The sequence below is a fragment of the Aedes albopictus genome, chromosome 3 (assembly GCF_035046485.1).
Source record: "Aedes albopictus strain Foshan chromosome 3, AalbF5, whole genome shotgun sequence".
NCBI lineage: Eukaryota > Metazoa > Arthropoda > Insecta > Diptera > Culicidae > Aedes > Aedes albopictus.
Genome location: NC_085138.1, coordinates 257,665,143 through 257,688,454, shown reverse-complemented (window position 1 = coordinate 257,688,454; position 23,312 = coordinate 257,665,143). Strand labels below are relative to the sequence as shown.

At 38.8% G+C, this 23,312-nt stretch overlaps 1 protein-coding gene across 13 annotated transcripts in view; it reads right to left on the bottom strand.

Moving 5' to 3' along the window:
* LOC109422356 (heterogeneous nuclear ribonucleoprotein L) overlaps positions 1–23,312 on the bottom strand; it is a 946,335-nt gene that overhangs the window by 46,861 nt on the left and 876,162 nt on the right. For all 13 annotated transcript variants that reach the window (XM_062860356.1, XM_062860355.1, XM_062860359.1 and 10 more), the window contains one exon: positions 13,760–13,938. In XM_062860356.1, the coding sequence (XP_062716340.1) occupies positions 13,760–13,938 (179 nt within the window). The remainder of the gene's footprint in view (positions 1–13,759; positions 13,939–23,312) is intronic.

The window sequence follows — 23,312 nt, the reverse complement described above, 5'->3', positions numbered from 1 at the left end:
ATTCCTCCAGAAATTCTTCCAGGAATTCTTCCAGGAATTCCTCCAGGAATTCTTCCAGGAATTCCTCCAGGAATTCTTCCAGGAATTCCTCCAGGAATTCTTCCAGGAATTCCTCCAGGAATTCTTCCAGGAATTCCTTCAGAAATTCTTCCAGGAATTCCTCCAGGAATTCTTCCAGGAATTCCTCCAGGAATTCTTCCAGGAATTCTTCCAGGAATTCCTCCAGAAATTCTTCCAGGAATTCTTCCAGGAATTCTTCCAGGAATTCTTCCAGGAATTCCTCCAGGAATTCTTCCAGGAATTCCTACAGGAATTCTTCCAGGAATTCCTACAGCAATTCCTCCAGGAATTCCTCCAGGAATTCCTCCAGGAATTCCTCCAGGAATTCTTCCAGGAATTCCTCCAGAAATTCTTCCAGGAATTCTTCCAGGAATTCCTCCAGGAATTCCTCCAGGAATTCTTCCAGGAATTCCTTCAGAAATTCTTCCAGGAATTCCTCCAGGAATTCTTCCAGGAATTCATCCAGGAATTCCTCCAAGAATTCTTCCAGGAATTCCTCCAGGAATTTTTCCAGGAATTCCTCCAGGAATTCTTCCAGGAATTCCTCCAGGAATTCCTCCAGGAATTCTTCTAGGAATTCCTTCCGAAATTCTTCCAGGAATTCCTCCAGGAATTCTTCCAGGAATTCCTCCAGGAATTCTTCCAGGAATTCCTCCAGGAATTCCTCCAGAAATTCCTCCAGGAATTCCTCCAGGAATTCTTCTAGGAATTCCTTCCGAAATTCTTCCAGGAATTCCTCCAGGAATTCTTCCAGGAATTCCTCCAGGAATTCTTCCAGGAATTTCTCCAGGAATTCTTCCAGGAATTCCTACAGGAATTCTTCCAGGAATTCCTACAGGAATTCTTCCAGGAATTCCTACAGGAATTCTTCCAGGAGTTCCTCCAGTAATTCTTCCAGGAGTTCCTCTAGGAATTCCTACCGGGATTCCTCCAGGAATTCCTCCGGGGATTCCTCCAAGAAATCCTTCGGAGATTCCTCCAGGAAATCCTTCGGAGATTCCTCCAGGAATTCCTTCGAAGATTTTTCCAGGAATTCCTTCGGGGGTTTCTTCAGGAATTCCTTCTAGGATTCCTCCAGGGATTCCTCCGGGAATTCGTTCAGAAATTCATCAAGGAATTCTTCCAGCAATTTCTTCAGGAATTCCTCAAGGAATTCTTCCAGGAGTTCCTCCTGGAATTCTTCCAGGAGTTCCTCCAGGAATTCTTCCAGGAGTTTCTCCAGGAATTCTTCCAGGAGTACCTCCAGGAATTCTTCCAGGAATTTCCAAGAATTCCTCCAGGAGTTCTTCCAGGAATTCCTTCAACTAAATTCCCGAATGAATTCATGGAGAAATTACTTAATGAATTCCTGGAGGAATCCCCGAAGGAATTCATGGAGGGATCCCTGGAGGAATTCTCCAAGGAATTCCTGGAGAAATTTCCGGAAGAAATCGATGTGAAATTTCTGAAGGAATTCATGGCGGAACTACCTAAGGAATCCTTGGAGGAATCGCTGGAGGAATTCCTGGAGGAATCCCTGGAGGAATTCCTGGAGGAATCCCTGGAGGAATTCTTGGAGGAATCCCTGGAGGAATTCGTGGAGGAATCCCTGGAGGAATTCGTGGAGGAATCCCTGGAGGAATTCCTGGAGGAACTCCTGGAGGAATCCCTGGAGGAATTCCTGGAGAAATTCCTGGAAGAATTCCTGGAGGAATTCCTGGAACAATTCCTGGAGGAATTCCTGGAACAATTCCTGGAGAAATTCCTGGAAGAATTCCTGGAGAAATTCCTGGAAGAATTCCTGGAGAAATTCCTGGAAGAATTCCTGGAGGAATTCCTGGAACAATTCCTGGAGGAATTCCTGGAAGAATTCCTGGAGAAATTCCTGGAGAAATTCCTGGAAGAATTCCTGGAGAAATTCCTGGAAGAATTCCTGAAGGAATCCCCGGAGGAATTCCCGGAGGAATTCCTGGAGGAATCCCCGGAGGAATCCCCGGAGGAATTCCTGGAGGAATCCCCGGAGGAATTCCTGGAGGAATCCCCGGAGGAATTCCTGGAGGAATCCCCGGAGGAATTCCTGGAGGAATCCCCGGAGGAATTCCTAGAGGAATCCCCGGAGGAATTCCTGGAGGAATCCCCAGAGGAATTCCTGGAGGAATCCCCAGAGGAATTCCTGGAGGAATCCCCGGAGGAATTCCTGGAGGAATCCCCGGAGGAATTCCTGGAGGAATCCCCGGAGGAATTCCTGGAGGAATCCCCGGAGGAATTCCTGGAGGAATCCCCGGAGGAATTCCTGGAGGAATCCCCGGAGGAATTCCTGGAGGAATCCCCGGAGGAATTCCTGGAGGAATCCCCGGAGGAATTCCTGGAGGAATCCCCGGAGGAATTCCTGGAGGAATCCCCGGAGGAATTCCTGGAGGAATCCCCGGAGGAATTCCTGGAGGAATCCCCGGAGGAATTCCTGGAGGAATCCCCGGAGGAATTCCTGGAGGAATCCCCGGAGGAATTCCTGGAGGAATCCCCGGAGGAATTCCTGGAGGAATCCCCGGAGGAATTCGTGGAGGAATCCCCGGAGGAATTCGTGGAGGAATCCCCGGAGGAATTCGTGGAGGAATCCCCGGAGGAATTCCTGGAGGAATCCCCGGAGGAATTCCTGGAGGAATCCCCGAAGGAATTCCTGGAGGAATCCCCGGAGAAATTCCTGGAGGAATCCCCGGAGGAATTCCTGGAGGAATTCCTGGAGAAATTCCTGGAAGAATTCCTGGAGAAATTACTGGAAGAATTCCTAGAGAAATTCCTGGAGAAATTCCTGGAAGAATTCCTGGAGAAATTCCTGGAGGAATCCCCGGAGGAATTCCTGGAGGAATTCCTGGAGGAATCTTCGGAGGAATTCCTGGAGGAATCTCCGGAGGAATTCCTGGAGGAATCCCCGGAGGAATTCCTGGAGTAATCCCCGGAGGAATTTCTGGAGGAATCCCCGGAGGAATTCCTGGATGAATCCCCGGAAGAATTCCTGGATGAATCCCAGGAGGAATTCCTGGAGGAATTCCTGGAGGAATCCCCGGAGGAATTCCTGGAAGAATCTCCGATGCAATTTTCGGTGGAATCTCCGAAGGGATCCCTGGAAGAATTTCTGAAGGCATCCCCGAAGGAATTTCTGAAGGAATCCCCGGAAGAAGTCCTGGAGGAATCCTAGAAGGTTTCCATGGATGAATCTCTGGAAGAAACCCCAGGAGGAATCTCCGATAGAATTCCTGAAGGAATCTCCGAAGAAATTCACGGATGAATCTCCGAAGGAATTCCTGGAGGAATCCTTGAAAAAATTCCTGAAGGAATCCCCGGAAGAATCCCAGGAGGAATCTTAGAAGGATTTCATGGATGAATCCTCGGGGAATTCGTGGAGGAATCCCCGGATGAATCACCGATGAAATTCCTGGAGGAATCTTCTAAGGAATTCCCGGATGAATCACCGAAGGAATTCCTGGAGGAATTTCTGAAGGAGTCGCCAGATAAATTTCTGAAGGAATCCTCGGAGGAATTCCCGGAAGAACCCCTGGAGGAATTGTAGAAGGATTTTAAGGATGAATCCCCGGAGGAATTCCTGGAGTTATATCTGCCCAAATTGCTGGAGAAATCACCGAAGGAAGTTCTGGAGGAATCCTGGACGGAATTCCTGGAGGAACTCCTGAGGAATCCGTGGAGGAAGCTCCGGTGGATTTTCCGAATACCCGAAGCAATTCCTTTTCGAAATCACATTTTCCAGCAGCGCGATATTTTCAAAAACAAATCGTGTCCGGTTGCAGCAAACAGCCAGTTGGCCCGCTCAGAATATCACCGGTCAAATAGAGCTGGAGCGCTTCGAATTGCTGGTCAATCTTCCTGTTTGCTGTGGTCCAGATCAGTAGATTCATGCCTGCTCCTGGGAGGGGAGTTCACTTGTTCTTGCCGATTGTCCCGGTTCCATTCCAAGTCAGTCAGATTGGTAAACAAAGAGTTTCGTCGATTTTTTTTTCTTTTTTCTCTCTCAAGATCGACTGTCAAAATTACTTTGGTAAAAATGCACTTTTTTCCTTGACCTCATTTCTTGCGATCTGAGTACTAAGCTTTAACCATTTCTCGAGCTCGGCAATAAAAAATGCCGAGGAAAACGGCAACTTAAAAAATTGCTGATTATTCAGCAAAATAAACTGCTATTGCTGAGATTCGGTTAAATTATTTACTGGGAATACGGAAAGACACCCTAATATACCGAGTTTCGGAAATGAAAATTGCTGATCTATTCGGCAATCATTGAATTTACCGAAATCAGCAAATGCGTTTGACGGAATTTCGGTAATTGTACAATGTTTTGCCGAATTACGGCAAAGCAACTGTCACTTTTCGTCGTGGTATGTAGCACGCTCTGTCCCATCATTTTATTTTCAAGTGTTTTCAGAAAATGTCGAGTGTTGGAGATTTGAGTCGGCCTGAGCCTTGTTTCGATGCTGTAATTAGCCATACCGGGGGAAAGAAGAGGTAAATATCAAAGATCTGTTGCGTAAGTAGACAAAAAAACACATTTTCTTTAATTTTCACTGCAGATTGTGGATGCCTTTCCGATACCGGATGATTTTTCGACAACCTGCAGCAACAAAGTGCCGTATGCCTACAAGTGCTGGAACATCGGGTGGAACATTACTTTTAGAGCGTATCATGAATAAATCCTCTAAATTTTATACCTACACGAATTTCAAATAAAACAAACATACAAACTTAATAATAATTTATGATTGTTGACGAAATTGTTCACGCAAGCTAACAAAATTAATGACTGTACGGCAATTCATGAAATTTTTCAACTTGCTGATTAGTCGGCAATCCCTGATTTGTTTTGATTTTTTTGCCGACCGAACAGCAAAATTTTTGACATTTCATCAAAATGCAGGATTGCCGAGCGCTCAGCTATTTAATCTTTTGCCGAGATGATTGCTGGGCACTCGGCTGTGCAAATCTCGGCAATTATTTTGCTGAGATTCGGCAAATAAAACTAAGTGTGTAGGTGATTGAATTCAGATACGACGAAATGATTTTTTCAGCACTGAATATAATAGCTTCTCTTTTTAACGTTTCAAACAATTCGATTCATTATTCCATTTGAGATCTTTTCGTTTTCGACGTTTCGTCTCTTTCGACATTTTGGCATTGACGTTTTAACATTCGATGTTGTGTCTTTCGACATGTTATCTCATAGCCTGCGAAACCACATACTCCTGATATCCCCTGAAATTCCTCTGAAGCCCCAAAATTCTAAATCACCCTTGAATGTCTCATGAAACGTCGCTTAAACCCACTTTTGACAGGCTAATGAAACCCTCAGAAACCTCCGTGGATCCCTTGAAACGCCACCTGGAACCTTCTGAAATCCTCTTTTGCCCCCTTCAAACCCATTGAAGGCTCATGGAAACACACTGGCTCGGTTAACATTAGGCTGCGCATGTCCAATGATGCATTTGCCATTTAGATTCTAGACTAACGATATATTTTTTTTTCTTTAATACTACACAGCGAAAATTTCTTAAAATTATACTCGAAAAAATTATGCATATTCATTTCTGTAACATTTCACTCAATTTTGCATTAAAGAATTTCTTGTATGGAATGTTGACTGCGAGCTTCATATTAAAAGCAAGATTTAAATTTATGAACTGATGAAAAAATGTGTGCGATATGACAGGGTTACTTTGTTATAAGTTATATAATGTAACATTTTTTTTCTGTGAACAGTTTATGGGGATATCAATTAAATGAAAATTTTGCAAAAAAAGCATGTTCAAGAATTTAAGGGAATTCATTTGATTGTAAAGAATATTAGAAAAAGATTTTTATGATTTTTCCTTGAAGAACTTTTTTGGAGGATTTGTTACAAAATTAAAACAAATTAAACCCTTGGGGAATTCACAGAGTAATTTCTGAAAAATGTTCTAGTACACTACAAAGAGGCTCTTTTTGGCCTTTTGGCAAATACTAATTCATATTTACCTGTACGTTTATTGGATGCTTTATTTGACCAGCGGTTCCGGAAATGTAGCCTGCTGAAAACCTTCAATGGTGAGGAAAAGTTTAACTAGAGCAAACATATTGATTCTTCGGCAACAGATCCGACAACAAATTGAGGACAACGATTGGAACGCCATGGACATGAGATCAAAAAACAACAGAACCATGCATATCAATATCCAACGCTTATCAGCCGAAGCAGTTTCTGCATAGTACCGTCAAGCTTAGAGGACAGAAGAGATCAACGGATTTGGCGATGTAAACAGTATATTGAAGTTTATCCACGAAACAGTGGGATCAAAAGAACAATTGATCGTTTTTTGATCGTTGATCGAAACAGTGGGATCAAAAGAACAAGAGGTGATAAGTACCGCTCAGCGACGCCAACGTAATGGTTGGTTCGACGAGGAGTGCAACGAGTGATGAACGAAAGGATGCCGTTAAGAGAAAGAGTGCTACAGGGTGGTAAGAGCAGAACGGAAGAGAATTCACCGCAGCAAGAAGCGGAAGCACGAATAGAGTGTGATTGCTGACGCGCAAGAAAGCATGGACAAGAACGATATGCGGAGGTTTTATGCAATTGTCAATAGCGCGCGACACAAGACTGCGCCGGTGCCCGCTACAGGTATGTTCCGTTTTTATCAACACGGTCCGCGATTTTCAGTTGACAAAAACGGAATAGTGATGAAAACGGAATAATTTTCTTTGACAAAATATTTTGCAACATTTTTATATAAATTGGAAGAATTACTGTAGAACACATTCCAAAAGTAAAAATATGCAGTTTATTATGAAATTTAATTGTTTTTGATATCTTTAAGCACATTTTGGTAGCACAGTTCAAACTACAGTCTTCTGACTGTGACGTCGACTAGAGGTTTTTATCACATTTGTGACCACAGTTTTGGAAATTTATTTTCGTTGAACGCAAGAATGGCACATATTACAGTTCCAGTATCCGGATTGACGTTGAAAAATATGACATACTTCCAGGAATGATTAATCTCCAAGAACGAAATTTCGATATCCTAACAAACAAGGATATGTTTACTTCCTTCCGGAACGCATTTCTCCACGATTTTTATCTTAATAGATTCCTATGAAAGTTTCAACTAGGATACTACTTGATACTTGATGGGCTACAACTCGTAGCGGTGAGTCTATGTCGAATGAAGCATTCGCCTCCACTGGTCTCGGTCCTGAGCCAATCGCTTCCAGTCACCCTCAACGTTCAAAGCCCTTAGGTCTTCCTCAACTGCAAAAACCCACCGTGTGCGCGGCCAACCACGAAGCCGACGACCCCTACCTGGTTCTCTGCTGAATATGGTTTTAGCTTGTCGTTCCTTCGGCATACGAGTTACGTGCCCAGCCCATCGTGTTTATTTCGCTTCTCTACGATACTTTTAGAAAATCTTTAGGAATTTTTCTAAGCAATCACTTGTTTTTTTTCCAGAATATTGGATTCTCCAAGAAGTTCCTCCAGAATTCTTGTAGGTTACCTTATCCATGTCGCTTGTTTATCGTTTGGAATTCGATAGGGGGTCGTCCATAAATGACGTAGCATTTTTTAGACGATTTTTGATACCCCTCCCCCCTCGTAGCCTATTTTCCCATACCTAAAACATGGTTCGTAGCATAATCAGAGACGCACCCCCGCTCTCCTAAAATGCTACGTCATTTATGGACGGCACCTAAAGAAATTTCAGAGAAAAGAGGTTCTGCCTCGTTATGATTTCTTCAGTAATTTCTTCTCGGATCAACCTAGATGTCTCTTTTTAATTTTTTTCTGGAGTTTCTTTGGGGATCCCTTCAAATATTCTACCGGGAATCGGAATTTATTAACCATACTTATGCATTATGTTGGGAACAGCTCGCTGACGTTATGTACGGTTTGGGGCTGCAATGGTCCTAATGCACAAGGTGGGCTAAGAAAATTATTCCGGGATTTAGTTCTAGTTCATAAATTCATCCAAGAGTTGCTTTGGAGATTCGCCAAGATTTTACTTTTGAAATATAGGAGTTTCTCCGTTTCTTTAAAATTTCCTACGGGATTTCTTCCAAGACTGCTTTCTGAAATTCTTTCAGGATTTTTTTCTGATATTTCTCCAGGGGTTCTTTCTGGGATTCCTTCAACAGTTTTTCTAGAATTTTATCAGAAGTTTTTTCTTGGATTCTTTAAAGATTTTCTTATGATATTTTTTCACTTTGTTTTGGTATTTATGCGCTACACCTACTGGAACTTTCAGAGATTTTACAATTCGATTATATCTTTCATCTATGTTGAAGATCATGAGGAATCATGATAACTGTAGATGAACCAGCCTTGGCCTGAAAATCTAGTTAATAAAAATAATATTACTGTGAGGATCCTCCAGAAGTTCCTTGTGCGAATCCTTGAGAAATTCCTTCTAGGACTCATGTATAAGTTCTTTCAAGAAATCATCCAATTGTTGCTCGAGGGATACTTTCAGAATTAAGGCCGTTACAAATATTTATTTCACTTTTTGTCCCACTACTCTTTGGCTGGTCGAGGGGGGGGGGGATAAAAATAATAAAGCATTTAATCTGAAAAATATTTAAAACTCATCGGATTTGTTAAAGGAATTTACACCAAACCCCGAAATGGTGACAAAAAGTCAAAATATAATTTGTATCAGGCTAATGGGATTTCTGTAGGATTTATTAGGAATCTTTTGTTTCTTCTTGGAACCCTTCAGGTGTTGCTGGAAAAATCCCCTGATCGTTTTCCAAGATCCTCGACTCCTCCTTCTTTAAGAAACTTATTTCTGAAAGATTACTGATTCACCTAAAGGAACTTCTGATTTTTTTTCCTGACGATTTCTTAGAAGAAAACCATTAAGGAATCTGGAGGAATACAAGAATCGCTAGTAGCAATCTCTGAAGAAAATCATTTTTGGAGCAAATGAAAGATGAAATCTTGGCTAAAATTCTATAGGAATCTCCTGTTAGGCTAGTAAATATAGCTGTTTCGGTCTGGAAAATCTCTGGTAGAAGTTTGAGCCCCGTCGCATAATTTCAAGAAAATGTGTACAAAATCACGTGAAATATATTTCACTTAAAAAAGTCTTGTTTAAAAGATTAAAGTGTAAAAATTCAGGCAAGAACATGCAAAGAAAGCCCTAAACTGTTTAAGTTCTTGAAGAACACTTGAAGTGGTAGGCCAAGTTCTAGTTGGTACGTAGAGCCGAAAAGAAGAAGAAGAATAATAATAATAAGACAAAGAAAGGAGAAGAAGGATCTTCAGAAGGAAGCTCTTGGAGGAAAACCCAGATGGACATCCTGGAGCAATCCCTGGAAGGGACATCAATTGTGCCCAACACAATAGGCTACTGAAATAAAAAAAAAGTTCGATTATCCCTATTTCCGGATAATCGAATCTGTCCTTTGATGGTTTTATATGCACATCTTATCTATTAGTGATCTATCATGATTAGCAACTTTTGTTACACTTGGAAAATGATTGAGCCATTTTACAAAAGACAAAATTGTTGATGATGATATTGATATTCACGTGTTACTTCCTGACACGTCCTGTCAGAATTTTATTAATTAAATTGGCTCGGTTTAATTTTTCTATTGGACTGCTGGTTTAATTTTTCTCATTTTCAAATAAGAAGTAAAATTATGCTTGAGAGAAAGCATGAATTAACATTATTTATAGCTGAATTTGAAATGTGTTGAAAGCTACTGTGGCGTATACGTCTTCTATGTCATCATTGGTAGTTGTTTCAAATTTATTATTGGATGCATTGCCTCAAGATTAATGTTAAGCTATAAATAACTCGTGTTCGAGGGAATAAATTTGACAAAAATTTTAGTGTTGACAAAAACGGAATGAAATGTTGACGAAATCGGATAGTCACAAAATCGGATAGTGATAAAAACGGATATGTAGTGACAAAAAACGGAACGGCAGCAGCACTTCAAGGATTTATTGAATGGTAACAGTGAAAAGGTAATCAGGAACAAGATTAACATAGTTGTTGATGGTCATGCAGTAAAACCACCAACACTGGATAAGGTTAACAAGGCCCTTGAGGAGCTGAAAAACAACAAAGCAGATGGGAATAACGTGATCCCGGTCGAACTTCTCAACGCGGAAGCGAACAGCTACATCAATCAATTCACCAGATTGTTCTGAAGATATGGGAGGATAAAGAATTATCCACCAACTGGTTGGTTGGTCTCAAATACCCAATCTATTAGAAAGGTTATAAACAAAAGGGAGTACCCTTTCAAATTCGGCGTACAAGATACTGCGGCGTGACCTGTTCAACAGTCTGAGACCTATTGATGAGTAGTATTAACCCTGAAAGGGATACCTTCATGGCCTCAGTTTCGTCACCTCGCTGAGTGTGTTCCATCAAAGACGAGCTCTGAAAGGTGCCTGGGGTCCAATGGACCCCAGGTATCCTTTTTAGGGTTAAGTTCACCGAGAAAAGCCAATAAAATTCAATTATCATAAAGTCATGCGGTGATTAAACCTAGAAAGTAAAATCCAGTTGGCAAGAAAGAATGAAACTCGGTTCGAATAAGATTATTTGGACACAATAGGAGCATACGAGATGAAAGCGCGAAAAGTCAAATAAGTAACGTTCGCTCGATATGAATCTCTGAACAAGTGTCACAGATCGATAGAACCGAAAGCAAAGCCGAACAACATTTAACAGATCACAACCACGATCTTTTTGCCTGTCTAGGGCTAGTAGCCATCAGGGTTGTGCAGTTTCAGGAGGGTCAATGTCGATTGACACTCGCTCTAACCATCACTTCATACGACAAACGCAGTCCATCAAAACATAATCGATTCACGCAAAAGCCACTCAAGCCAACCCTCGTTCAATGCAGAGTCAACCACATCCAACAGCAGCGATCGTCTCTTGTTTTCGAACCACACGATGAAACACCGAAGCGAGTTTTTGTTCTACGCTTTGCATTCTATTCATAGGGCGTGCTATGCTTGTGTTTGCTGCGCCATGCAATACTACTTAACAAATTGACCCTCATCCTGGCATTTTCAGACGAGAGTCACCCAGCAGTGAGTGACATAGCTCTGCGTCGGAACGACGGTTAAGAAGTGTTCGGCTACTCAAGAGATTTGCAGAGAAAGAGCGTGGCGGCGGCAGCCACCGTATCAATGCGTTCGTCTCGAATGTGCTCGATAGCAACATAGAGACGGTCGGCTGTAGCGTTGATGGAGGAAGAAGGGCAATGTTGATGTTGCGGCTTTTTTGTGTTATGATGGTGATAATGCACAAGATTGGTAGCCATCATCAAACTACTAGTACCTAGCCGTTCAACACGAGGACGTTAGGCAAAAGGGTCTTCGTTGTGATTGTGTTGTTCAATTATGGCCCTCATAATTTTCAACTTCTATTCAATTTCTCTCGTCGCACACTTGCGATTCTATCCACCGTTTCTTTCATTACTTTCGTTACTCCCTCCTTCTTTAAGTAGTATTAAGTTCACCGAGAAAAGCCAATAAAATTCAATTATCATAAAGTCATGCGGTGATTAAACCTAGAAAGTAACCTATCGATGAGTCTTCCGTCGGCGAATACTAGACGAAAACCAGTCTAGTCGCCGAGGGCCGATCAACAACGGCTCAAATGTTAAATCTGCGGATGATCCTGTACAAATTATTGAAGTATAACTTGCAGACTCTCTCCATCGTTCATTGATTAAAAAGCAGCGTACGATTCAATGCCAAGAAATGATTTTTGGAAGATTATGTCAGAACATTTTTTTTTGTCAAACTAATTAAGCTGATACGCGCAACGCTGGATGAATTGAAATCAAGTCTTCGGATTGTAGACAAAGTATCTCGTCGTGTGTGACCCTTGGATGGATTGAAGCAAGACTATGATTTTTCAAATTTACTGTTCAACAATGCACTCGAAAGAGCAATTCGGAGGCCTGGTGTGTAGAAAAACAGCACGATCATCAAACGGTCGAAAATGCTCTCCGTTATTGCGGACGATATTGATCTCATCGGAATCGATCGTGGGGTTGTGGAGGAATCTCATGTTCCTCTGAAGAGGAAGACACTAGTTATTCACGGCTTATTACAGTAGGCATTCCACAAAACTCACTGACTCGCCATTAATTATCAGCAGGCTTGACAGAAACTCCCTCGCGAGAAAATGAGGAAGCGATTTTGGCGATTTTCTGAGGAGTGAAAATAAAACTCAGAAATCACAACGCAAATCCTCAACAGCACCGAGCGCGAGCTTGCCGCGCAGCGAGGAGTTCGTCCAACACTCATAATTTCTTGTTGTGTTTCTCACGTCCACTCACACTCAAAAAGCTCTCGCGAGTTCCACTCCTATACAAACAAAGACTCTCGAGGCGAAAATCGCACTCAAAAAACCCGAAATAATCATCGACTCTTTTTTCGTTCCCCTCTTCCTCGCTCAGTTTTTATTGCCTCTCTGTTTAGGGTTCGTTCGCTCCCTCGCGACAAGGCAAAAGCAAAACACCGCTCTAGAGCATGTGGCAAAACTCTTTTGATTTCGAGGAGGATTATCAAGCCTGATTATCAGCACCTTCGAAGCCAATGGTACACTGTAGACATTTTTTAATCGAATTCCTTCGCATATTTGCACTGCAAACTATGTACACCAATGGAATGGCTTAAACGATGAACCCAACAAAGTATACATTTTGGCGCATTTTGCATCAACATTCCGTTCCACTCAACGTCGCATTGCTTGTCGTAGGTGGAGGTATCATCCGTCTCTCTGCTACATGTTATTCCCCGGCTTGCGACGCAACAACGGCAACGCAAAACCAACGAGTCATCACGCGCTACTTCGTCGGACGGAGATAAATACATACCCCGCGCAAAAAAAATAGCGTAACGCATACCAAGCGTCTCCATCATAGTCATTTCACGATCCGCTACGCTCGTGGTTGTCGTCCTCCTCCTCGTCGGCGTCGTAAGTCAACGTTAGTCGTTACTCCCGCAGATATACGCTAAGGAATTTCATCTCATTTCGTCTTTAATTGTGACGTTGCGATTATCCCAAGCGTGTTGTTATGAAAAAGAGCGTGAGGATACGCCAACAAGAAACTCATTTGTTTGGTTTCGTTTTGTACCGACGGCGACGGATGGCGGCGACAAAAACCAACCCAGATCTCAATCGCTTGGAGGGAAGGAAATAAAAACACATTGTAAATCTTCCGTTTAATTTATGTTTCGATTATCGCTGAACAATTATGGCGAACCACTACAAGACTACCAAGCGACCAATAACCTGATCAGATGTACACATAACATACATAGTTACGACACACCAACAATAATCAGATAATTTTGTATGTTTAAATATCACATGTATGTATGAAATCACATAATTTTGTTATTATAAATTTTTAAATAAAGCTTTTGGAAAATTAATAATAAGTTTTATTTTTTTAACATTTCAAATAATAACGCAATTGTTGCTGTATGTTGTTATTCCCATCTGATGTGGATACTCGGTCTCCAATCGCGTTCATTCACCCAAGGGAATATCGTCGTCGCAGTCCCACAGTAATTTCCGTTTCGATTACATGTTGCATGATTTCGATTTTGAAGCGTTCTTTTTCCCCCGAATATCGACATTGATGGCACAATGATAACTACATAGTGATAGCTAGGTATGTATGTACAGATACTGACCTGTTGCTGTGCCGGTTGGATGAAGTTGGCCGGTCCGTTGCGGGTCAGCGGCGGGTCCTTCATAAGTCCGACGTGTGCTCCGGCGGGGGTGGGTTTCCAGTTTTCCGACGGGTGGAACTCGGGCGGTGAAAAGTTCGGCGCGAATCCATTTCCTCCGCCGGCTCCCAGGAGGGCTGGTTCTGCAAAAGGAGAGAGGAGCATAGGAAGGAATATATGAGTGAAATATTTAGTCGAGTCGAGAGTGATTGAAAAATCGTGAAATTTTAATCATAGCTGCGCTGAAAACATCTACGGACAAAACAGTGAGGCAAAACCCAAACATAGGATCGAAAGTTCAACATTTTCTGTTATTAAGGACTGTATCGGAAATTAACTATAAACATTCAAAATGGTCTAACTCGACGTACGGTTGGTCTTTTCATTCCAATTCTTCTATGGAATCTTCCCAATATAGTAAAGTTTAGAACAGCTGGAAGAAATTTGGAAAATGTTTAGTATTATTGAAAATATGGTTCTATGAGTATTCCACACAAAATAGCAATCTGTACAAACTGCATTTTTTTTTTAAATTTTTTAACATTTCAAACATTTGTAGCGAAAAAAATTTGTACGGGGAAAAATCTGGAAAATAATGATTATTACTAGCAGTTATGTACACATAACATATCACTCAAACCCGACTTTTAAAATTCTTATTTCGGATAGAAAAACCTCCAACAGAATATGGTGTATCCCAAAAAACACCTACTTTTTGGTCGAACTTTGACGCTCTGTTTTAAATATCTTTAGAGGTTATAAAAATCCGTTCTCAATCGTAAAAAAATGCAAATTTCCAATTTTATGTATTTTTTTATTTGCGTAATCGTTCTTTGAAGAGACATAAAAAAGAGCTCCTCGAAAAATTGCCTTTTTTTCATTTTTAAGAATTTCCCTAAACTGCGGAGGGAATTTTGCATGATGAAAATAATTTTCCTATATCATGAGCATTCTGGAAAAGAATATATTTGCGCAAAAATAAGAGAAATAATTGAATATTTTCCCACAGTTTTCGCATTTTTAAATTTTTAGGAGGTGTCCAAAATTTTAAAAACATATGTGCAATCTTTGCGATAAAATTCCAAGTTAAATGATTATTTTTGGAAAATCAGAACTGCCATTCTGTATTTATATAGTATAGTATAGCATTATGTTTAAAATCTTTGGTGTTCGTGAATCCTTATATCACACTTCTAAGGTAGTATGATATGATTGTAGTTTTACAACACATGCACTTCGGTGTTGATTCTTTGGTATTTAGACAATATTAATACAATTGTTGCAAAGTTACATAGAATTATGATAGAAACTAGAGAGAAATGTCAATTATTGCACACCTTAAAAACTCACCAATTATTGCACACTCCATGCTTTTCTTATGAGATGTGCAGCAATTGTCGAATTTTTAAGGTTTGAAACAATTGGCGTATTGCACTAATTGTATTGAAGCTATGATTCATATCACGTTTTGTTATAATGTAGACCTGATTATAACACAATAAGTTATTGTCTTGAATAGACTAGTGAATTTTTTTTTTTGAGATTTCAGTTATCTTAACATCATTCTGCATTCAGTTTAAAACATAATAAATTATGCAAAAAAAATGTAACATCATAACAGAATATGATACAGACTTGATATAATTGTATAGTCGAGTAGCTGAAAAGCGATTTGAGCGGAGCGATTAACGGTGGAACGATCGCGAATTTCACATGAAATTCAAATTCTTTAACTTCCAAGAATTACAAATTCATTTTTTGAAAGTTTCTTAGGATTCATGGTCTTGCCAGGAGGCCTTTCAGATATTTCTGTTGAATTGTTCCAGCCATTCTCAAATGAAATTGAAAAATAAAACTTTATGTTATAAATAATCTTACAAGGAATCTTTTAAGGTTTTTTTTTCTGAATTTTAAAAACTAGATATTAATGAAAATAAATGGCATAACAAACACAAATTTTGTGTCTATTTTTTTAAAATTTTAACAACTTTTTCAGAAAACATTCCATTTAATTCCAGTCTTTTTGAAACTACGGCATAAACTCTACCCAACTTATTTAGAAATTCAAAAAAGAATACTTGCTTCAAATGTGTTTTAAATCAGTAGAAATCAAAGCTTGGTTTTAAAAAAATGCTTATGATTTCATCACAGGGAATGCTTCGATTTTTCATGTTTTCAAACTTTGGCCATAATTCTGATATTTCATCACATTTTTCCTTAATGGTTGTCAGAACTTTTGGAATAGATTCAGTTGAAATTCCTGGATTCTGAGTTTATCGTGTGATATTTTAGCAATTATATTTTATACATTTCTGCTGAAAACCAGTTTTCTTCAGGATTTTCTTAAAATTTTAACTGTAAATTAATTTCAAGAAAATATTAATTATTGCCCATTAGTTGTAGGGTATCGGGATGCTTTGTTGGCATAGTCCCCTCGTTCGGCCTATCTCAACGTAAACCAAATACTCAAACAAACACGCATAACTGGATATCGAAAAAGCTATGCGCCAAACAACTGAAACGTTTCGTTTCAATTTTAGCACTTTGGAGCATTAAAATTGAATGAAAATGTCACTTTGTTTAGCTTTTGTAGACGCCAAGATTCTTCGGCTTAGTCGGTAGTCTATACACATGATCGTAAATGGCATGATTCTGGAACATTTCGAAATGTTTTTTCAATAACTAGCTGTCCCGGCCTAGGGGCGGGACACCTCTAATATTGATTAGCGGTATTAGGCAGTATTAGGAGATATTAATCCCGAAGGAAATTCGAATTTGAACGAAGTAAGCCATGCTGATTAAACTTGACTGACTCGAAATGTCAACAATAATAAATGCGTGCTTTCATCGCTTTGAGATTGTATAAATGAATGTTATCAGAACAGTGATTATGAATTAGCTCAGTTTGCTAGTGGACACGGCCGCTGAACTGCGGTACATAGGGTAATTGTTCCCATCGTTGTGGTAGTACCTAATGTTGCGGTAATGGCCAATTGAGCACTTTTTCGACTGAAATGTTACCGAAAGGTATTTTTAATAGATGTGTTGTGCTTAAATTATGAGATTGCACCATTTGTTTGCTTAAGATTTGCCCAAAAACCTATTTAAAAAAAATATTTTCCTTAATATGTTTGCTGCTGTGTTCCTATGATATGATTTCAATGGGATACCGCAACATTAGGAACAAATACCGCAACATTAGGAACAAATACCGCAACAATAGGAGCACAATGTTCTTTTAGAAAAAAATCGAATAAACTGCTCATAACAACCTCAAAGTGGCAATATTTCGTTATTTTCCCGTATATAAAGGATAGATTTTATTATTTTCAATTCAATCCATGTAAAAAATTTGCTTGGGGTGATACAATTGTGGTTTAAGCATGAACCCAGTGCTTAACTCCTCCATGATCGGATCAATTACCCTACCTCGTATCTACTTATCCGGTAAAGGCGGCGGCGGACACATTTAATCGATTCGAATTTTGACGTTTTTGATGCCAAACGGTGAGTGAAGGGGTGTAGTGGAGAATGAAACCGCTTTGACTTTCCCCCAAGTTAGTTCCCGGTTAGTTTTCCCCACGGTTTTGTCCGCCGCCACCATTACCGCTCGTGGATAAGTATAGATATACATCTAACTATAAAAAGTTTGTATTTATCATCTTCATAATCACACAGATCATTTCAAGTGGTACAATTCCGAAAGTTCACATTTAGACCCATTTTTGATGGTCAATATCCAATTAGCTAGATCCACCACAATCTGTAACAAGCAGTAGCATTCAAGCCCAAAACGTCATTGAAGTGCATAGTGCCATATAACCCTGTTCTGTTAATGCCAATACTGTCTTATTCTGGAGATATGGTCGATGAAAGTTTAGAAACGTAGTCTTCAATTCAATACGGTTTTTCTTTCACATGTATTTATTCAAAATTTACTTCTGGAATCAATCTGAACAACAGTTTTCCACGAGCTTTATTCTTAGGATCTGTATTGGAGCCACGTCTAATCACATCTGATGTAGCTACCTCTTTGAGTTTTTGCGATCAGCAACATCGACTTTTGAAAGACATCTGCTCCGATGTTCACTTTATGTTCACAGCTAAAATAATTTACAGAAATTAATTGAATTTGTTCAATTTAAATTGAATAAATTGATTGAAGGAGAACAGACAAACCTTATTTTCACCTCTCGTTTTCGTGACAGTTGGTTGTTGTTTGAAAAGTCATGACATACTACAAAAATAATGTTCGGGTAAACGGTGAAGATAAGGAAACTAATATTTATTAGGCGGTATTAGCGTTGGTATTAGGCACTGTCCCGCCCCTAGGTCCCGGCAAACTTTGTTTTGCCAAGCTGGTTTGACAACTGTTGAGCTCAAAATAGCACCGCACTCTTGATTGATTTTATTTCGGTCGTGTTGATTTTCTTCCCAGCTCATGGAAAATCGGTTCTTTATCAATTGTGTTACTTTTCTAGTTGATTTTCGTAACTTTTTGTACATATAAACACAGCCACCGTGAATACGAACCGAATCGTGCAAGAGTCATGCTGATCGGTTCTTCCGTTCTTTAGTTTTGTTGCCTCAAAGGAACTTCAAACTCATTTATATTTTTTCAACAATAATTGAACATTTGATGCGACGGTCAAAGACGCTATTTTGAACTTGTGTAATTGTTTCCAACGAATAATAACTATTTTACAAATTGAAAGTGGGCCGAATATTGAGGACATTTTTTTCACTATGTACCCAAATCTTGGCCCATCAGTAAAGTGACGTCAAAACACCGATAAAAAGACGTCAACAACATTTCTTGCGTAAGAACCAGAAAGAACGATCAGGAAGAAAGATTTTGTGTGCGGTGACCGTAAAAATATAACACAATAATAGGGTTGCGTTGTTTTCGTTACTAAATTAAGGATGAACTTTAGTTAAAGTGATTAATTTATAGTTTTTTTGGAAAATTGGCTCCGAAAATGTAATTTAAAAGTAAGATTGGTGAACAAACAGAGATAATACTTCAGCAGAAATATTGAAAAAATGAGATAGTTAGTGGTTCTAGTGCATGGAAAGCAATAGGCCAACGTTGTATCCACTAATAGGCCAATTTTTGTACCATAGACCAACGTTGCATACCGTCACATCGAATATTTTCAACTTAATTAAGTAAATTCTTAAATATTTACGTTAGTTTACTTCCAATTGGTAAAACATGCATTGCCTAGAGTGTGTAATAGGGTCAACATACTATTTCTAGTGCTATTAATTCATGAGTTATGGTCAAAATTGTCAAGACGGCATGCAAATTAGGCCAAGGAATGGTACATATACCCTACTACTAAATCACTAACCCGTTACGTGGGTAGATCACCTTAGAACGGTGCGTTGCGGTGTAAGATCTACCAAATCAAATTTTGATCTTGATATTTACCTATTTTTAAATATTCCAAGATCAAAGTTTTACGCCATTTTTCTAAAAAGAAGATTTAATATAGGGTAGAAGCTTCAGTTTTGGCCAGCTCGGAGTTTTGGCCATAGTGCGGTATTCAGTCTGTTACGATCTAAATCGATATAAGTTTATTTTTTACTAGTAGATTCTAATATAATATGATGATTACAGCTGTGAAAACCATACATTTTGATTAAAAACTGGAACAAAAAAATAATTTTCCTTAAAAAATCGGCTCCCATACATCTATTTTGGCCAGGGTGCTTCTAATTTGGCCACTCCCATAAGAAATACACGTGATTGGCCAAAATAGAAACCAAAGCTGAGAAATTTGCCAAAACTGCGGCAATGCTTCTATTTTGGCCAGTGCCACTTTTAATACAAAAATCAAGTATTAGCTTGATTTCTGCATTGTTCTAATGAAGTATAGATCGAAACCTTTAATTTAACACATTGGTAGTTTTCCTTGGATTATTGATTATTATTTTGAAAAGGCTTTCTCTTAGACTGGCCAAAACCGGTGCCCGCACCCTATGTACCGTAAAATGGGGTGTTAAGGGACGGAAAAATTTTTTCGTCCCCTTTAATTCATGGGTTCTACTTCTTTAAACTTTCAGGAAAAACAGTCCGATCATTGTCTTGCTGCCTGCTACGCATATAGATTACAAAATTTGACGATTTTTTGGAAAAAATGAAGATATTTAACAAAATGTGCGAATTTTTGGAAAATATGGAAATGGGGTGCTAAGGAATTTATGGAAATGAATGTAAAAGTTCTTATATTTCAAAGAAAGATGAAAATTGATTAATTGTAAACAGTGACTGTAATATTTCTTAAACATCACCAAAGAAGATCACCATAGTCCTGAAGGTGCAGGGACAGTTTCTACTTTTGTATATGGTTTTTTTTCTTAAAGCCTGAAAATCTAAAAAAATACCGTCAATTGTACTTGAGTGGCTTCAATTTTTAATAAACACATTATTCACAGTTACTATTTCGAGTAACCAAATTGAATAGTTCAGACTGACCAACATGCTGTAAACTAAGGAAGTGTATTTACAGTTTTTTAAGTGAACAAAACTCATTTACATTGAAATGTTTTAAATGCAAGCTTCATTAAATGGCCCAGGGTGTAAACTGTGTATTCAATATTGATATTTCTACTCTGGAGCATCGCTGATAGGTCGTATTTTAGATTCTGAGATATTTTAGCAGCCATGAGACATCTTTATAAATACTTTCTTTTGCAAGAATTAGTGTCAGTCTGGTTTACATAACATATGGAACAAGTGAGCATATTCCACATTTTCAAAAAGCTGTCACGTTTTAGCGCCAATCATTAATAATACAGTGCGAGAAATAAGTATAAAGACAGAGCCGTTTTCCATACAAAATAATCATGTTTAGGGATCAAAATATCTTTTTCTAGCGATTCGATTGTTATGGAATTTTGTCTGCAACCTTAAAATAACTAGAATATTGGCTAGAAATATAAATAATCATCCATGAAAACGTTTATATCGGCTTTTCAGATTCAAATAAATATAAAGACACTTATTTCCATATAAAAATGTGTCTTTATATTTATTTGAATCTGAAAAGTCGATATAAACGTTTTCATGGATGATGATTTATATTTCTAGCCAATATTCTGGTTATTTTAAGGTTGCAGACAAGATTCCATAACAATCGAATCGCTAGAAAAAGAGATGTTGATCCCTAAACATGATTATTTTGTATGGAAAACGGCTCTGTCTTTATACTTTTTTTCTCACACTGTATTTAAATAAGAAAACAGACGGAAAATCTATTTGAAGAAGACGCCTTCGTTAAAACATAACAAAACACCTAAAGAACACAAACTGCTGTAAAGAGGGGACTACTGCGGCATTGAGTAATACATATTTGTCCAATTTTCTAATTATATGTATCAATACAACATTAGTTAAATTTATCATCCGTAGCAACTGTTAAGATGTCTATGACCCAAAATGAAATCCGCAATACGTCACTCAGAACAGTAAAAAAAAACAAGAGTATTCGGCATCTTTTGAGCAGCAAAACCGTTGATTCTGATTATAAATGCGCTAAAAGGTAAATTCATTTATTTAGTATTTTACTAACACTGTTTCATACGAAACTTACATATCTGGTCCGCACTCCTAATTTAGACCAACAAAGATCTGTTCAAAATCACTCTCCTTTGAGTCTTTCTGGAATAAAATCTTTTCATATAATATATTATTTGATTTCGCAGAAATTTCATACATACTTGAGGTTAGCAAAAGGTCTTTTCTTGCTGAATCATTCAGACCTGACCTTGATACGGAGTAATATTGTCCTACAGAATCATGTGTAATTTAGTTCATGTAATTCACCTTTATATAATAGCTACTTACAATAAACGGCATAAAAATAAATCAATCCGTTTTAATTCAATTTTGTGATCAAAATACTACTACAAATAACTAGTTTTTCCGAACACAAATCTAAATTCAATTTTTACTAGATCTGGTTCCCTTATATCAATCTGCACTCTCATCATCTATCAATCTGCCCTCGAGCTGTCACACGCAGATACAATGCCATCTGTTGAACCTAACGCGACGCGTTCTTGTTGGACCGAGGGGTATTCAAAGCGACGGCGATATCTCCCGTAACAATAGAAATAAAAAAGTTATATGAGAAATTCAATTCCCTAACTCCCCACCAGTTAATGAAACTAGACTTTTTTCACAGAAAATGTCGAAGTTCGAAAACCACCTTAGTTACATCAAATATTTTACCATAATTTCGTTTGAAATGAGATGTAGAACACCTTACGATTACTCACATATTTTTCCTAATAATATTTCTGACCTCACAAATGAATGTTTCAATGGTACCGAATTTGAGAAAAAGCAACGCCATTCTGTTTTTGTTGTCTAGTGTCCAGTTAAAACCGTATTTTCATGAGTGGTAATTCTTATAGTATGACTTTATTTCCAATACACATTTGAAGCGAATTTGGAATAAGTAAATCAATTTTTATACGGTTTGGCGATTTTTCAAAGTAGTGTGTGAAGATGAATCCCTAACACCCCATAAGTTCTTAACATCCCATTTTACGGTATTCGAAAAAATATTTTTTTTGAGAATTTTAATGAAAAAGGGTCATTTTTCAAAAATTGCTCTGGCGGAACCTCTAAAGGATATTTAAAAAAATCGATGTGTTCTACAAGCATGCTTAAAATATGCATATATTTCATTTAAGAGCTGAGCACCTTGACTTTTCGAACATCGATTTTTTTTTTTTGGGACAGCCTATTTCCCATATAAACTCCCATACAAACTTCAAACGAGTTTAGCACCGTCCAAATGTTAACGGATTTAGCTGAAAATTTTACCAGAGCGTCGTGGCGTCATATACATAGAACAAACTGAAAAGGGAGCTCATCGAAGTTTTTTATTTGTTTTTTGTTCATACAAGCTTGAGCCACCCTAACAACCAGGTATAATTATATTGTTTTGCGAAGGTTCGTCGTAAAACCCCAGTAATCATGCTCTTCTTATGTAATGGTTTCCAAAAGCTCCTCAGATTTGGAAATAATAGTTTGATTATTTTTGTTTATTTTTCTGAAAATCAGAATGTTTAGAATTTTTTCCCCATTTCAGATCTCTTAATTAGCTCTGCAGCAACTACACTCCGTCGCAAAACCAATTAAAAAGGTTAATCTACTCCCAATCTGACGAAGAAACCAGCGCTTATCACACATATCTCACGACCTTTTCGGTTGGTTTATTGTCTTGATTTTGCAGCAGTCCCTCCCTCATAAAGCTTGACGACGAAGGCGACGACGGCAAACGGGCACTCATATCTGCGCTAACCAGCGCCAAGTACCTTAGATGAAACGTAAGGACATACACGGTCGGTGCAGCAAGCTATTTTCCGGGCGGAACAAGAGATTGCAGATTGTGCAGCGGGAGTAGTTTTCGAGGACACTTTTCATCATCGCGTTAGCGAAACAACAAGTGCCACCAGTCACCACCACCACCCAACTCATCCAATGCACAATAATGGGTGG